The sequence below is a fragment of the Pelodiscus sinensis genome, chromosome 5 (assembly GCF_052426305.1).
Source record: "Pelodiscus sinensis isolate ZL-2025 chromosome 5, ASM5242630v1, whole genome shotgun sequence".
In the NCBI taxonomy this organism is placed as follows: domain Eukaryota; kingdom Metazoa; phylum Chordata; order Testudines; family Trionychidae; genus Pelodiscus; species Pelodiscus sinensis.
This window is the reverse complement of record NC_143056.1, coordinates 27,158,429-27,176,630: the sequence shown is the minus strand read 5'-3', so window position 1 is coordinate 27,176,630 and position 18,202 is coordinate 27,158,429. Positions and strand designations below refer to the sequence as shown.

The 18,202-nt window shown below is 44.3% G+C and overlaps 1 protein-coding gene across 3 annotated transcripts in view; it reads left to right on the top strand.

Moving 5' to 3' along the window:
• AK7 (adenylate kinase 7) overlaps positions 1 to 16,096 on the top strand; it is a 79,297-nt gene extending 63,201 nt beyond the window's left edge. For 2 of the 3 annotated variants that reach the window (XM_075926616.2, XM_075926617.2), the window contains exons 16-18: positions 5,285 to 5,505; positions 11,044 to 11,202; positions 15,960 to 16,096. In XM_075926616.2, the coding sequence (XP_075782731.1) occupies positions 5,285 to 5,505; positions 11,044 to 11,202; positions 15,960 to 15,998 (419 nt within the window). In that variant the 3' untranslated portion in view covers positions 15,999 to 16,096. Of the gene's footprint in view, positions 1 to 2,537; positions 2,739 to 5,284; positions 5,506 to 11,043; positions 11,203 to 15,959 lie in introns of those variants that run through there. The other variant, XM_089778362.1, reaches the window with a different exon arrangement.
• Positions 16,097 to 18,202: the final 2,106 nt, after the last annotated feature.

Sequence of the window (18,202 nt, the reverse complement as noted above, 5' to 3'; positions counted from 1 at the left end):
GAACTCTCCCGTTAACGCCGGTATTCTACAAGAACAAGAAGCATAGGTAGAGTTGACAGGAGAGCATCCGCCATCAACTCACCACAGTGAAGACATCACAGTAAGTAGATCTAAGTATTATTTTCATGTTGCTGAAGTTGCATTACTTAGATTGACGGCCCACAGTAATGTAGACTGGGCCTAAGTGAATTATTCTTTTATAATGAGAACACAGACCCTTCTCTTGCTGGACTGGTGAATTAGTACAGTACTATTCAGTCCTTGATTTTCAATATCATGGCTGTCAATGAACATTTTCTTCAGCTTTGTTCTCACAAGTCATAACTGTGTATAAATGATCTGCAACAGACAAAGTTGCAGCTCAGCAGTTGCCCTTTTATCTGACTGACAAGTTATCTAGTTTATGGATTCTGCCAAAAGTATTTGGCAAATGCCTGCCATAATCTTGCCAACCTCCAGAAGATCAGATCAGAAATACTATGTTGTCCCCAAGGGAATAGAATTCCTGTTCTCCCACCCAGCACTAAACTCTCTCATGGTGGAAGCCATGAATCAAAGAGGGAAGCAACAAGCTACTTGTACTATTCCCTATGACAGCGACTGGAAGAGGTTGGACATGATAGGGAGAAAAGCATGCTAATCAGCAAGCCTCCAGCTCAGAATAGCCAACTATGTGGCATTACTAGCGAAGTACACAGACTACACTTTGACCAATTAGAAACTTTTATTGAGTCCCTTCCTGATAACAAAAGAGAGCAGTTTAAGTCAAATATCAATGAAGGGCCATTAATCTTTATAACGGCTTTATAGGCTGCGCTGGACTCCATGAACATGGCAGCCAGGTCCTTGGCCTTGGTAACAAGGCGAGCTGCTTCACTTCAGCTCTCCAGATTTCTGAGTGAAGACCTATCAACAGTATAAGACTTGCCAGTCGAGGGTACAAAGTTCTTCGCAGAATCCAGAAACGCTTCTCTACATACCGTAAAAGACTCATGGGCCACACTGAAGATTCTAGGCATTCATGTAACTATTCAAAAAGAAAAGAAGGCAGATCACTCACACAAAGGTACAGACCTCCACCCTTCAACCAACAACAATGACACTATGACAACAGATGCTAACCACACCAAAATAGGCTCAGACAAGGCCTCTAATCAGTCAACATCTCAACAACCTTCAACATCCAGACAACAGTTTTGAAGTCCTGGTCGAGGGTCTGACAACCCCGAAATTTCAGAGGCAGCAATCCAAACCACAATATTTGGCAAAAGACTAGCTGTATTTTATCCAGCCTGGTGAGCCATCACCACCACCAAGTGGGTGTTGGAAATCATGAGAACCAAATACTGCATCCCATTTTTAGTTGTCCCCCCCACCCAACCTTTTGTCCGTCCCTCTTCAGGGACTCCTCCCACAAGCATGTGATCGTACAAGAGGCAGAACAGCTTCCAAGACTTGATACCATAGAAGAGGTACCGCAGGAGCACAGCTGCAGGGGTTTTTACTCTCATTACTTCCTCATCACCAAGAAGTCTGGCAGATGGAGACCTATATTTGACCTCCATGAGCTTAGCTGCTTTGTCTGATACCACCTCATCATGATCATTCCTGCATCATGATCATTCCTGCCTTGGAAAAGGGAGCATGGTTGTCTACCGTCAGCCTCCAGAATGCTTATTTTCATATATCAATACACCTCTCATCCAGAAGATTTTTCCATTTCGTAATAAAGGACAGACACTTCCAGTATAGAGTGCTACCACTCAAGCTCTCAACAGCCCCATGAGTGTTCTTGAAAGTGCTGGCAGCAGTAGCCGCACACTTGCACAAAAGGGGCATCACAATATTCCCATAGCTAGACAATTATCTAGTAATGGGTCCTACACAACAGGACACACAACAAACTGTTACAATGATCAGAATCCTCTTAGACACCCTCAGATTTCAGATAAATATAGCAAAGTGCACACTGACCCCACCTCAGACATTAGAATTTATAGGAGTGCATTTAGATTGCAGAGAGGCCAAGGCCTGCTTACCAGGCCACGCACTGACCACAATCAGGGACCTCATAGCAACTGCACAGACCAGGCCAGTCATGACAGCATGCCATGCCTACAAATATTGGGGCACATGGCAATGGCCACGTTCATGGTTTCCCATGCTCACCTGCACATGAGGCCCTTATAGGCATGGCTACGCATACATCATTTAAACAAATAATTTACCTTACTGACCAAAATAAAGTCCTCTCTTACATGGTGGCTCCTACATTGCAACATAGGTGTGGGTGTCGCTTTCCAACACAACCCACCATCAGTAATAATCACAACAGATGCTTTGCTACTGGGCTGGGAGCACACCTAGACCACTATGTTAAAAAGGCTCAATGGACATGAGACAAGGCAGCACATCAACTTACTCGAACTAAGAGCAGTAAGAAATACATGCCTACACTCCCCTCCCCCCCACCCGATACAGAACAGAATAGTCCAAATTCTCACAGACGATGTCACTGCAATATATTACATCAACAGACAGGGAGAAGCACGCTCATACCAACTCTGCTGAGAGGTGGACCACTTGTGGGAATGGTGTATCCCATGCAACCTACTTCCTGAGCACGGGCCTGGTTGCAACCTACTTCCCAAGCACGGACCACATACTTGCGGACAACAATTCCCAGAAAATGATGAGTGGGAAATAAACCCATCAATGCTGACTTGCTTCTTCAAGAGGTAGGTGTTTCCAACAGTGGACCTATTTGCCACATACAAAAATGCTCATTGCCCACACTACTGTTCCAGAGCAGGCATAGGCCCTCACTCCCTGGGGGATGCCTTCAGCATACAGTGGCAGCACTTCTGTCATATGCATCTCCCCTCCCCATTTCCATTGATACAATGGATGATCCTCAAGATCAAACAGTACAGGGCTAAAGTAATACTCATAGCACCCAATTGGCCTAGATAAACGTGGTATCCATAACTCTTACAGATGAGCATCCGATCTCTGCATTGCTTTCCACCAGTCCGATCTCTCCTCTCACAACGCAAGGATAAGATACACCATCCTGCGTATTCACACATTGCATCTCCAAGTGTGGATGCTGGCTGGCTGAACAGGGTTATAGTGTGAGTACATTTGAGCCACTGGGAGAACCTACTCCATTTGTAGAAGTACGTTTTCCTGGTGGATTGTCTTCTGCAGTTGATTAATATTTATTTTAATCTTTCTGAGCAGGTGTTTTCAGCATCCTGGAGACATGAAGGAGCCAGGCACGGAGGTGAAGTTTGCATGGTTCAGGATGGAGAATCGCACTGTGATTCTGGGAGAGAAGAGTGCATTGAAGCGGAAAAGCGTATGGATCCGACACTGTCATTCTGCGGAGGTAAGGATACCATGTTTGCCTCAAACACGCTGGTGCTCTTCAAAATCAGAAGACTGAGCTGAAGTCATACTCATTACACCAGTGTGGTTGAAGCAAACATGGTATCCTTACCTCTGCAGAATGACAGTGTCGGATCCATACGCTTTTCCGCTTCAATGCACTCTTCTCTCCCAGAATCACGGTGCGATTCTCCATCCTGAACCATGCAAGCTTCACCTCCGCGCCTGGCTCCTTCATGGCTCCAGGATGCTGAAAACACCTGCTCAGAAAGAATAAAATAAATATTAATCAACAGCAGAAGACAATCCACCAGGAAAACGTACCTCTACAAATGGAGTAGGTTCTCCCAGTGGCTCAAATGTACTCACACTATAACCCCTAAGACTGCCCTTTTCTTCCTCCCATTGGACCGCCCTTCTCTCCCTCCTACCTCTTGCACCTTAGGGAGTTGGGCCTGGCTCTAAGTACTATCAAGGTTCATGCAGCTGCTATAGCAACCTTTCATCGCATCATGGAAGGTAATTCTTTCCTCTCGAACCCAATCACCAAAAGATTCTTCACTGGTCTACGAAACACCTTTCCATCCGTTTGCTCACCAGTTCCCATCTGGGACCTAAATCATGTACTTAAGAGCCTGACAAAACCGCCTTTTGAGCCCTTGGCGACCTGCCCCTGATGATACTTATCTATGAAGATCTCCTACCTAGTTGCAATAACCTCCAGCAGGAGAATAGGGGAACTTGCCACCTTAATGGCAGACCCCTCCTTATACAATTTTTACCAAGGACAGAGTCACACTCTGGACCCACCCTAAATATCTCCTGAAGGTTCCCTCCCCCTTCCATATCAACAAACCCATACACTTTCCTGCCTTTTCCCCCAAGCCTCATACTGACCCATAGCACGCGGCTTGGCACACCCTCAACGTCCACAGAGCGCTTGCATTCTACATTGATTGGACAAGAGCCTGGCGAATATACTCTAGACTCTTCCTATCCTTCGCAGAATGATCCAAGGGACAAGCTGTCTCTTCTCAGAGGATTTCCAAGTGGATCTCTTCATGCCTCCACACATGCTACACCATTCACAATAAAGAACCAACTGGCATTATCACAGCCCATTCTAGCAGGGCCATGTCCTCTACTACTGCCTTCCTCAAGAATGTACCTCTCTAAAACATTTACAATGCATCCACATAGTCATCAGACCACACATTCGCACATTACGCTCTGGCATCCTCCATCACATCATCCATGGCTGTGGGACAAGCTGTATTATCCTCAGTGATAACAACAAGGCTTCAAACCTAGCTCCACAAGCCTACGACTGCTTTATAGTCACTCAGAGTGGCACACCCACAGGGACACTACTGGAAGAAAAAGAGTTACTCACCTTCTGCAGTAATGGTGGTTCTTCAAGATGTGTGTCACCATGGGTGCCCCACTACCCTTCCTCCTTCCCCTACTTTGGAGCCCTATGCTCTACTAGCACAGGTAGAGAAGGAATGGAGGTGCTGTGCTGTGCGCATGCCTAACAGACACTAATGGCACAAGGGGGCACCGCGGCACGTGCACAGGGGATACTTCTAGAAAAATCTCCGGTCGCCAGCGCGAGGATGCACCAGAACCCAGAGTGGAGCACCCATGGGGACACTATTCAAGGAAAAACCACTGTTACTGCACAGAGTAAGTAACTCTTTTGCCCAAAAAACCTCATGATGCTAAATAGATTTTTGTTAGTCTCTAAGGTGCTACAAAACTACTTGTTTTTAAAGTTAAAGACTAACATGGCTTAATATATCAAATACATTTAAAAGGTTTTCAATAATCATTGAATTCCCTTTTCTCTGTAATTAATAATGTCATTTATACTCTTTTTTCTTTGGTTTAAAAGATGTAGCAAAGTTTGAGGATCCTGAGAACAGATTTATTGTAAAAGAGATCATCAAAGCAACTGGGGAACCTCGAAATTATGGCTTGACAGATGAAGAAAAGGAAGAACTAGAACGTAAAGCAGCAGAGGCCCGCCTTGCCAAAGAAGCAGAAGAAAAAGCTGAACGGGAGCGTAAGGAAGCTGAGGAAAGGGCTGAAAAGTTGGCAAACTGGGAAGAATGGGTAAGTTTAATCTAGAGTTCTGCACAAACCTCTTTGTGAGACATGAAGCACTCTTATCATTGGACCTTATACAAAAATGTTTGACATAAGCATGCATGTGATGCTTGGATAAGAGCTATGCAAAGTATCATTCCATTTAAAAAATGTGGTGTCTGCTTTGCAGTCTCCTATAGTGAGTTGTATATTTGTTTTCATATTTTCTTCATAGGATGTATTTTGAGACCCTTCATAAACAATTCAAATATTAATATAGTTAGAACAAAAGCTTTTTGTATGTTGTTTGTTACCAAAAGACTCTTAAAACAAGTTTGATTACCTTGCTCCTTTTAAAACCCTATACGGGTACATCTACACTGCAACACTATTTAGGGATACCAGAGTATCCCAAAATAGCTATCCCACATCTTCACAGCAAGCCCGTTATTTCAGGCTCGCTATTCCAATGTCCCTGGAAACCTCATTTTACAAGGAGTAAGGGACTTTTCAGAATAGTGCTTTATTTCAAAATGAAATGATGAAATAATCTATTTCAAAATAGCATTGAAACAAGATATGCAATTTGCGTAGCTCAAATCTTGTATCTTATTTTGAGTTATGGTGCTATGTAGACACACCCTAAACATCCAGTGAAGAAGAAGATAGGGGGCTTTATTAGCTCTTACACACAAGCTGGAATAAATGTACCCCAGTGAGTTATACCATCACTTTATCTCTTCTCTGGGGATTCTGTAACAGATGATCAGAAACTACAGTACTGAAGCTGTCCTAGTTGCAGCCCTCCAGGATATGCGCTAAATCAGCACATCTTCTGTGCGCATTGACCATGTTCCCTTTTTGGCTAACTTTTGCGGCTGCTCTGAATTCTCACAAAGCAAGCATAAAGATTGCAGCTCTCTTGTGCTTCTATAAATGTCCTTCAAGTGGACTTTCGGGGTGGTTCTGCACGTTTTAACCATTGGAAGATAGCAAAACCCAGGAGAGCCCAAAATTTCCCTCTTACCAACTTTCGATTCACCTGGGATATCAAAATTAATTCACATTATGTCATTTCTTCAGGTGCTGAAATGAACTGACAAAATTGAGGGAAATCATTTTGGGGAGCCAAATAGTAGCATTAATAACCTGTTTTATCTTGTTTGTAATTGTCCACTCTAATATGAGCATTTTCCTCCTCCTTCTCCATCCTGCCAGGACCTTTCCAGTTTACTTTCTTCTTAAATAGTGTCTGTTAAAGTCTCAATTATTATCTTTAGGACTCCAATGATAAGAATTCACCATTTGTCAGTTATCTGCAGTGCTTAACTCCATCTATAGAAACAAAAGAATTGCTATTCTGTATCAGACCAGTGGCCTATCTAGTATCCTGCATCTGATTGTGGTCAATACCAACTGTGTTGGGAGAAAACACCCTTTGTAAGCAATTAAGGGAAATTTTGCCCTCATGGAAAGTTTCCCTATAACTCTCAATAGTTAGGCATTGGATTATGCCCTCATTTTGATAACTTTGTATACCTTCCTGGGCCCTTGTTTTTTGCTTAATATTTACTTTTATAACTCTGGATATTAAATTTATGGAGATTGCCTATCTCCTAGAACTGGAGAGGACCTTGAAAGCTCATCAAGTCCAGTCCCCTGCCTTTACAGCAGGACCAAGTACCATCCCTGACAAATTTTTGCTCCAAATTCCTGAATGGCCTCCACAACGATTAAACTCACAACCCTGAGGTTAGCAGGCCAATGCTCAAACCACCAAGCTATCCCTCCCTTCATGTAAATTTAACAATTTTTAGAATCCTACTGTGTGCTTGGCCTCAGTAATACCTTGTGGTCCTGAGTTCCGCAGCCTTAACTGGGTTGAATTAAAATAGTATTTTCTTTTATTAGTTTTGAATTTGAGAACTTGTAATTTAATTCTGAAGTGTAGCTACTATAGTAGCCCCTTTTCGATCTGTCCAGCCTCTTTTCTTTAGTGGTTTATTTCTGGGTTTTCTTTCCCAATAAGCAAAGAAAGGCAATTACCTCAGTCCTCCTTCTCTTTTCTTTTTCTAGCAAGATAAAATAATGTAGGCAAGGGAGATCAGAAAAAAGTCAGGGCAAAGAAAGTTTTTGAGGAAAGAAAAGAGAAGAGCAAGGGTCAAAAAGGGCAGCTTCAAAGATAACAATTCCTCAGTTCTGCCTCCTCTTTGGCCTCATTAGACTGAATTCAAGAGGCAGTTAACCACTTTTCAAAGGTTGCATGATTGACTACCCACTGAGTGGTAACCCCTTCCCTCAAAAGATGAGTATTTGTGCTAGTGTTGAGATGTTGAGATCCTTGTATTCCCTCTTCCTTTGTTGACTGTCTTAACAACAACAAAAGGGTGCTTGTGTAAATGAGGCTGATCAAGTCAGGGTGGAAGTGGTTCATTTACAGTGGTTGATGTGGAAATGTGGATATTGAGAGTCTCCTCTCTTGATATCCACATTTCAACATCTACTACTAAGAAGTACACTCTTCCTTTTGTTGTCCTTATATATACCCATGCTTCAGTAAACTCCACTCCAATTCATCTGATGAAGTGAAATCTGTTAGTCTCTAAGGTTCCACAGGATTCCTCATTATTTTTGCTGATACAGACTAATACCGCTATCCCTCTGAGACATTTGTAGTTGCTGTGACTCTAGTTTGAAATATAGGCAACCAAGGTAGAGCCCTTGCATTATCTACATCCACCTTCATTTTTTCCTGATTAATCAGTGTTTTGCCTTCTCCTAGGCTACGTCTACACTGGCCCCTTTTCCGAAAGGGGCATGCTAATTTTCAACTTCAGAATAGGGAAATTCGCGGGGGATATTTAAATATCCCCCGCGGGATTTAAATAAAGATGTCCGCCGCTTTTTTCCGGCTTGGGGAAAAGCTGGAAAAAAGCGTCTAGACTGGCCCAGTCCTCCGGAATAAAGCCCTATTCCAGAGGATCTCTTATTCCTACTTCAAAGAATAAGAGATCCTCCGGAATAGGGCTTTATTCCGGAGGATCGGGCCAGTGTAGACGCTTTTTTCCGGCTTTTCCCCAAGCCGGAAAAAAGCGGCGGACATCTTTATTTAAATCCCGCGGGGGATATTTAAATCCCCCGCGGATTTCCCTATTCTGAAGTTGAAAATTAGCATGCCCCTTTCGGAAAAGGGGCCAGTGTAGACGTAGCCCTAAAGTTTGTCTAAAAGCATAATGTGGACTTTTATGTTAATGAACCCACTGTCTTATATATGTGCTGTCCAAAGGGTTCAAAAAAGTCAGTAGTGAAAGCGCTATACCGACTAAAGTAAGTACTTAAGTGTAACTTATCTATTATCCATTTTGAAGAGTTTGTCTATCTATTCATCAGTTTGTCTGTTTGTTCAAGAACTCCTCCTAAATGGTAAGAGTTAGATCACCAAATTTGGTATACCACTTCCTCTTATCATAACTTAAAGTAAGGTAAGGGTTTGGTTATGCCAAGAAAATGGGTTGTGCCTGGAACAGAATTATTTATCATAAAACCATACAGAAAATATACAGAATCACCAGGCAGGTGAAAGGGGCCATCCTCCTGCCCCCCCCCCCTCGGCCGCCCCATCCAGGACTACCCCAGCCCCGAGCCTCCTACCCCCTTAGGCACTCTTTAGGAAGGACAGGAGGGGGGCTGAAGCGCGTGCGCACGTGCGCGCACACACACACACACACACAATTTGTTCAGGAACAGTGCTGGTTGTTCCCCTTTGAAGGAAAAGTGCACTGTTTGCTGTGTTCCTCACTCTGGCTGGGAAGCATAGGGAGCAGATGAATCTGTACCTGCCCCAGCGGGGGGACAAGCACCTTTCCCCCAGTTGTGTCCGCTGGAGCTGCTGCGGAGATGGAGAGGCACTTCTCATGGGGTGTCAAACTGCTGCAGTGAGAGAGGGCTGGTGTAGTCCTTTCCCTGGGTAGCCTGCATACTGAATCCCTGATCCTCAATCCCACTCCAGAACAATGATTTCAGTGAAGCATGTACATTTTCATTTTATTTTCCAAAAACCAAAAATTGAGGTAATGTCCTGAGCAATGCTGGGTAAATCTTCTAGTATACTAAAAAACCACTTTGGAAATCTAAACAACTATCCATCTGTTCAAAGAAGGTTACATGCAAGACCTGCATTTTCCTTTGGGTAAAGATTCACATGCTATGTTCATGTTCAAAAAGCATATCTAAATATGACAAATGTCACTCCTAAGCTATTAAAGACAAGTTGGGTGAGGTGAACCAACTTCTGCTAATGAAAGAGACAAGTTTACACAGAGCTCTTTTGTGTCCTGAAGAGTTTATACGAGCTTGGAAGCTTGCCTCTCTCACCAAATAAGTTGGTCCATTAAAAGGTATTCTCACCCATTCTGTTTCTTTCATATGCTGGGACCAACAAAGCTACAACATTGCAAACTGCTGAGGTATGTCAACAAGGTGAACTTGGAAAACTGAAGTATGTGATTATTTGACTTGGAAGACATTCACCCATTCATCTGTCATTGTTTGAACCTGACTCTTGTGGAAGTTTTTAAATATGAAAGAGCTGTCCTTCAAGTTCTCCAGAATTTCTACAGTTTGCTGTAACCACTACTAACCCAAGTTACTGCTGGGTAAGATGGGAAAAGAAAGGACTACAACAAATCGCATTACCAGAAAGTAATCTTCCTTGCCATTATACTGACACTACAAAGAAAGTATGTTCCATTAATATCAACGAGTAGTCCTCCGGCACCTTAGAGACTAACAAATAGATTATCATGAGCTTTCATGGGCAAAACCCACTTCTTCAGATGAGATGTTATTGAGTGGACAAAACTTTATTAATTATAATATACTATTATAAATATTAATATTGATATTCATATTAATATTATATTAATATGTTAGCAGGATATAAAGTACAATTGTTTGTTCTCTTCTTTTTGAGTATTATTACAGTATACAAAACAAATCTATCCACAAGCTTCTTAGATTTAAACAGAATTCATGGAGGCCTAAGGCATTATCAGCTGTTGTAAAAAGATGCAAGTCCCTTGGCACTTAAAATTGTATGTATGAGCTGTTCTGTAGAACTATCTAGTAGGACCATAGTGTTCTCTGTGAAGTTCAAAACAGTGCCCGAAAAGGCTCAGGAAGCTTCCTGCATATGTAAAAATAACTGCTTTTTGCCTGAGACTTGTAAACATTTTCAGCTTTTGGCAATATGAACAATGGAAAACATCTTCAGACTCAGCCAGTCTTAGATGACAGAGAGAAAAGAAAATAATAAAAAAATAGTAAGAAAGACAGTCTCATTCTTCACTGGACTAAGTTATTTTCTTCTCTCTCCTCCCCTTCCCACCCATGTACCCCGTCCTTCAAATGCAAGAACTACAGGTACAAATTGTTATAATAACTATGTATTTTTAAAATTTTTTTCCATGATTCTAACTGATGTTTTTCCTATAAGCCAGCATTCTAAATTTTTCAAATACTATTTAATAGAGGATTACATTTTAAAATAATTATTATTACTTCTAGAATAGACGACTAGAGGAAGTGAAAAGGCAGGAACAGGAATTACTTGAGGTCCAGTCTATTCCACTAAGGAACTACTTAATGAAGAATGTCATGCCAACACTTATGCAAGGACTGAATGAATGTTGCAAGATCAGACCTGATGATCCGGTTGACTTCCTGGTAAGATATTTTTCTCAGATACCTCTGACAAGACCCAAAGAAAAACTACACTAACCAATAGCAGCAAGGTGTGGCTTGCTGATCTACAGAAATGATCCTTGCTTAGAGTGTACGACCGTTGTCACCAACCAGTAGATTGTGAGCTACCGGTAGATCTCAGGGGCTCGAAGAGTAGCTCTTGAGCCTTCTCTGAACTGCGCACCTGCGCAGTACATTTACATTAGATTTCCTCATTTGAGGAGCAGCTACTCACTGAGCAACAACACAGGTGAATAGCTGCGAGGAATGGTGGGAGCTGGGAGGTCGGGAGGGCTGAAACACCCCAGCCAGCTGACTGTGGCTTTCACAGCTGGAGCTAGGCGCAGCCTCCCTGGGCTGAGCGCAGGGCAGCCGGGCTGGAGGGAAGAGAAGCAGCTGGCCATGGCGCTCAGCCAGGGTGCACCACGCTCCACGTGGGCTGGCGCAGAGGAGAAGCTGTCTGGTCTGCTGGCTGTGGCGTTCAGCCCAGAGGAGGCTGAACCACGCTCCAGCTGATTGGGTGGCTTCCCCTCTGCGCCTGCCCACGTGGAGCTTGGTTGCACCCTGGCTGAGCACCATGGCCAGCTGGCCGGGCAGCCGCTTTTCTTCGCTCCAGCCTGGCTGCCCTGCGGTCAGTCCGGAGGGAGCGCGGGTCGGAGACTTCCCTCTGTGGCTGGTGTAGGGAACTCCCTGTGCCCAACCTTGTTCCCTCTCCTCTGCCCCAAACTGGTCCCCTGCTCTCCTGGCCCCCTGTTCCCTTTCGCTTGCCCCCCCGATCCCGCTGCAGAAACCTGCCCCCCCCCTGCAGAAACTTGTCCCCCGGCACCCTGCCCCCCCTGCAGAAACCAGTTCCTTCTGGCACCCTGTCTCCTACTACAGAAACCTGTCCCCCTGTTCCCCTCTGCAGAAACCTGTCCCCCCCAGCAACCTGTCCCCTGCTGCAGAAACCTGTCCTGGCACCCTGCCCCCTCTCCCCTGACCCCACTGACACCCTGTTCCCTGCTCCAGAACCCACTAGCACTCCTCCCCAGTACTGTGTCCCCTGCTCCCAAATGGCTTTTCTATGGGTCAGTGACACCTGACTCAAGGCAGGTTCCCTGCCATTCTCATAAATAAAGACAACGCAGAAACTTTTTGTGTTTAACATAGTATTCTATTTAAAAATGAAGCCTGGCCAACAAACCCCCAATTGGGGCCAAACCCCCATCTGGCCACAACCACTCCTGCATTCCCCCTTCCCCAGACCCGAGATCTGAGCCTATCAAACACTGGAACCTCATGCCCTCAGCCCCTCACATATCCCAACCCAAATTCCTGCACTCTCACATCCGCAAGCCTGTGGCTTGCTTAGTATCCCAACACTGCCCAGCCTGGAGCCCTCTCCCCGAGCCAGTGTCCCCTTCTCCACCTCCTCCTGCATCCAGATTTCCACTCAGAGCTTGCACCTCTCACCCCTTCCCACACCCAAATCCCTCATTCCCACCCCAGAGCCTACACATCCTGTCTCAACACAGCAAGGGTCCAGCTAGACTGCAGGAGTTTTTCAGGATTCTGGAGATATCCCAGAAAAACTCTTCTGCATCCAGGGTTGCGTTTGTTCTTCTGCTTTTTTAGTGGAAGAGCAAACTGGCTCTTTTGGTCACCCCTATATTCCTCTTTCCATGAGGAATAAGGTGGCTTCCAAAAGAAGGGTGTTTTTTCCTGACATTTGGTCCAGTGTAGATAGGCCAAATGTTGGAAAAACCTCTTCCTACAGAATAATAATAAAAAAAGCAGCAGTATAAGAATTGGGGATAGCAAGCGATGGAGAGGAGGAGAATAGAGAGGGCGGGACTTCAAGGAAGGGGCGGGGCGGTAGATCTTGGCTTGGTCTGTCATTTAAAAAGTTATCTTGGGTGTAAAAAGGTTGGAGACCACTGGTGTACGAGATCCCGGGTTAAACTCCTGAACAAGCCTAGCCCTTGCTTCTGTCTACTGTGCACTAAAGGCTCTGGGCTATGCCATTTCTCTTTGGCCTCAGGCTCAGCTTGCCGACTTGATCCACTCATGGCTGGGCTAGGGGTCCCTGGGACTGGAGTGGGTAATTAGCTCCCTCAGGCAGAGGCTGTGGTTCTCTCCTCTGCAGTCTCTCTCTTGTGGGGAGGGCTAGCTCAGTTGTTTGAGCATTGGTCTGCTAAACCCAGCATTGTGAGTTCAACCCTTGAAGGGGCCATTTAGGGATCTGGGTCAAATCTGTCAGGGATGATACTTGGTCCTGCTATGAGGGCAGGGGACTGGACTTGATGATGACCTCTCAAGGTCCCTTCCAGCTCTATGAGATAGGTTGTGACTGATAGGATAGCCTTTGAAAACAAAGGCTTATGAAAGGAAAGAGCCCAGTTCTTGTCGCATTGACATCAGTAGTATATTCCCATCACCAGAAGCAGGCCCAAATTCAAATACTGTCCAGGAGATCAAGAGTTGTTATGAAAAATAAAATACACAGATAATCCAATTTAAAAAAAAGTTAGGTGATGCCTTAGAAACAGCCCAAGGAATGGCATATGTAGTTGCTGCACTGCCAAGGAATGTAATAGGGATTCTCACAATTTGGTCCTGGCTCACCTTCTGTGCCAGCTGAGCTGCACTGACTGGTATACTGGGGAGAGAAGTTGGGTCTGTGCTGATTATCCACTCCCCACCTACCACGCACACAATCTCCAAAGCAGGTTGTTCACACAGGGAAATAAGGAGATACCTTATGCCCCCTTAAAATCCTGCACAACACTCAGCCAAGCTCCCAGGTGAGACATAGAAGAGCAGAATTATAGCTATCCTGCTGATCTTCCTTTTCCAGTAAAAATGTAAGTTAAAGTATTTGCATGGAGGGAAGAAGAAATATTAACAGATGAATTCTTTAAGGGTTTGTCAACACTTAGAGCACTGCAGATGTGCCATTGTAATACTTAGGCCAGCGATGGGCAACCACAGTGAGTGAGCCACAGGATGGCCCTCCTTCATCTCAGTGGGCCACAGCAGCCCACAGACCACCCATCTGCCTCTCTTCCCCACACTCCTCTCTTGCAATGGGATACCAGAGCCCCACATTTCCTACTCCTTCCTCTCCCTCCCAACATTTTCAGAGTACCACGAATTCTCTGATTTGTACTCCATCCCCACTCCTGCCTCTCCCTCCAACCTGCTCTAGACTGGAGGAGCAAGTCTACCTAAGATACATAACTCTAGCTATGTTAATTGCATAGTTGGAGTCGATGTACCTTAAATCCTGGCTGCACTGCAGGAGGCCAACGGGAGCACACGTTCCCACTGGCTTCCCTTACTCTTCACAGAAGGTGGAGTACCGGGCACCAGCCGGGGCTGCCCTCCATGTTTGATTTAGGGGTCTACACCAGACCCACTTAATCAAACACTAGAAGATCGACCTTTGGAGGGTCGATCTTCTCTGTAGCATAGACATGTCCTCCCAGAGACTGAACAGCTGCGAACCAGCTGCCGATTGCCCACCACTGGCTTAGGTTATGTCTAAATTGGAGAGTTTGCATTGGTACTGATGCACCACTGTAAGCTTGCTATTGTAGCCACTCTACACCATAGGAAGTTTCTCCTGTCCATTGTAGGTATTCCACCTCCCTGAGGGTATGTCTACACTACCACCCTAGTTCAAACTAGGGTGGTTAATGTAGTCATTTGAAGTTGCAAATGAAGCCCGGGATTTAAATATCCCGGGTTTCATTTGCATCTTGCCGGGCGTGGCCATTTTTAAATCCCCGTTAGTGCAGACTCCGTGCCCGCAGCTACACGTGGCACGGAGTAGGTAGTTCGAATTAGGCTTTCTAATTCAAACTACCGGTACACCTCGTTCCACGAGGAGTAATGGTAGTTCGAATTAGAAAGCCTAATTCGAACTACCTACTCCGTGCCACGTGTAGCCGCGGGCACGGAGTTCGCACTAACGGGGATTTAAAAATGGCGGCACCTGGCAAGATGCAAATGAAGCCCGGGATATTTAAATCCTGGGCTTCATTTGCAACTTTGAATGACTACATTAACCACCCTAGTTTGAACTAGGGTGGTAGTGTAGACATACCCTGAGGGATAGTGATTATATCAATAGGAGAAGCCCTCCTATCAACATAGCGCTGTGCACATTGAGAGTGTGGTCATTATAATTTTGTCACTCACACCCCTAAGTGATGTAGTTATAAGAACATAAATTTGCAGTCAGGACTTAAATTTGCTCAGGGCTTAATTAAGGGTTAGAGTGAATGCATTAGTTTTGTGCCACTGTGAGCAGTACATAATGTCCTTACACTGGTCCTCACTGCCCAATGCAGTGTAGAACCAGAACGATATGTATCTATTAGGAGCAGGAAGGGCTCTCAGTCTATTAGCAAGAACTATGATCTACCTTAAGGGAAAAATTGAGAAGATAAGATATTCACATTCCTGGATTTTTTATCTTTTTGGGTAAAGACAATGTGGCCTCAATAAATGGTCCAGTCTTTGTCAGCTTGAAGTAACTGTACACTTTCTGTAAAAAAAAAAAAAAAAAAAAAAAGTGATCATATTAAAAACATTTTATAGAAATTGATGGCATATCTATCAGAGCTTGCTACTTTACCATCTTGGAATTATTTAATAACTGCTTGGATTTTCAGTGAATTTGGGGAAGTTTAAAATTGAACACTTAGAGTCTGTAAAACTGTTGACTTTACTTTTTGTCAATCTTTTAACTACAGGCAGAATATCTCTTCAAGAACAATCCAGAAATGGAATGAAAGAGTACTGACAGATGTAAAACCCGAACATATCATTACACGAATAAAAAGGCAAAACACTTCTAATGTGTTTTAAATAAAATACTTTCATTATCAGATTTTTGGAAATGTTTGTGTAGTATTCACTTTTATTTCTGATGTATTGCTTGTACTGCTCATACAACAGAATATTTGTACATATGTCTAATTTGAAACTGTGGTCTAAAATAATCAATTTCCTGTCACTATGGAAGGGCAGCACTGGAAGTGTGTTCCTTGCCTCCAATTCTCTAGTGCAGTTAACATAACTAGAACTAGCAGCAAAATCTTTCCTGGTTCTATAGCACAATGGAAGGATGGAATGAAACTATGGGATTCTTTCCTCCCCTTACCCGCCTCCTCTCCTCCCCCCCGTCTTTGAAAAGGGGACAACTGCTGCTGTTGAGGGAAAAGGGAAGGAAAGAGGCATATCAAGACTACCTTTCTACTACTCTCCAGATGCAAAGCTTTTTTGTCTCCTCTGCTTATTAGGAAACTGTTAGGGCACTAGAAAGGCTTTCACTCCAGGGCTATGCCTAGACTACATCCCTTTTTCGGAAAAGGGATGTAAATTAGACGTATCACAATTGCTAATGAAGTGGGGATATAAATCTCCCATGCTTCATTAGCTTAAAAATGGCTGCCGCTTTTTTTCGGCACGGAGCTTTGTCGGAGAAAAGCGCCAGTCTAGATGCTGATCTTTCGAAAAATAATGCCTTTTCTGAAAGATCCCTTATCCCTCTTGAAATAAGGGATCTTTCGGAAAAGGCTTTATTTTTTGAAAGATCAGCGTCTAGACTGGCACTTTTCTCCGACAAAGCTCCGTGCCAAAAAAAAGCGGCAGCCATTTTTATGCTAATGAAGTGCAGGAGATTTAAATCCCTGCTTCATTAGCAATTGCGATACATCTAATTTACATCCCTTTTCCGAAAAAGGAATGTAGTCTAGACGTAGCCCAGGGGTTTTGAGCACCCTACATCAGGCATAGGGAGAAAGAGGTAATTCTGACCTAAGCTTCACTTCTCTGCCTTTTACACAAGAGCAGACAGACAGTGAAGCGCACAAAGTGCTGCCATTCTGTACCACTAAAGTTAATGAGTAAATGCCTGGTGGCCTGATCTTGATCTGCCATTATTTTTCTATGTTGTTTTGATATTATCAATATTTGGTTTAATAGTCAAAATGATAGTCAATAGTTGTGTACCACTAAAGTTTATTAAATTGTTTAAGACTGCGATAGAAAAAGTTATTGAGATAGGATTTAAAGAGATCCTGCGTTGATATAGCTGGAAGGCTTTCTTTGGTTATTTTGATTTTTTAATCAATCTAATGTATTTTATCAAAGGCCAAATAAACCATCTGTCTTTAGGTGATGAGGCTTTAATAGTGTTCATCTTCAAATATATTTCATTAAAGAAAATGTAACATAATATCACCCTGTAACAAGGCATACTCACCTCTCACAAATACCCCCTATCTCAGTGCATGTGCCTGCACTCTTTCTCTGCGGTGTCAGTAACTCAGCCCTCCAGCAGAATCATACAGTCTAGCTACAGTGAAAACTAAAGCAAACCTCTTCTGTCCAACAAGAGTCTCTATGAGTGCCCTCTTTCAAGTTGCCCTGCTCCAGAATAGAGTGGTGCCACAGGGCTCCTTCCCTGGAAGCAATCTCTTCATCCTCTTGGGGGTTATCTGGCCATAGCTCTCTAGCTGGGCCACTACAATTCAGTTCACTTTCTGAGGTACCTCAAAGTCCAGACCTTTCCTCCACAGTGGCTAATGGGGGTGTGACGTAGTGAGGGAACCTGGCTGGTTTCTATGCTGCTGGCTCTGGGGTAACCCCCACTGCTGCCCTGGGTACCATAACCCAGCAAAACAGGATGAGTCACTATGCAAAGGGATCTCTCAACTGGTATGGCCAGACACCCCCCATGGAGAGGAACAAAGGAAGGTGGAATGCTGCCCTGGCTGGGGGGCAGGGCTGGAAGAGTGTTGGTTAGTTGCTGTCTGGGAGCATGGAGGAGACAGCCTAGGGAAAGGGGCTGGAGTTTAGGGGCCCAGTCTCCCCCATCTCAAGGGGGCCTGAGGCATCCTAGCCCAGCTCTGTGACCAGATTACATCTGTGCTGTACTGTATCCTGGAGAGGCAATAAACTTCCTCTATTCCACCGGCTGGTGCAGTCTGTT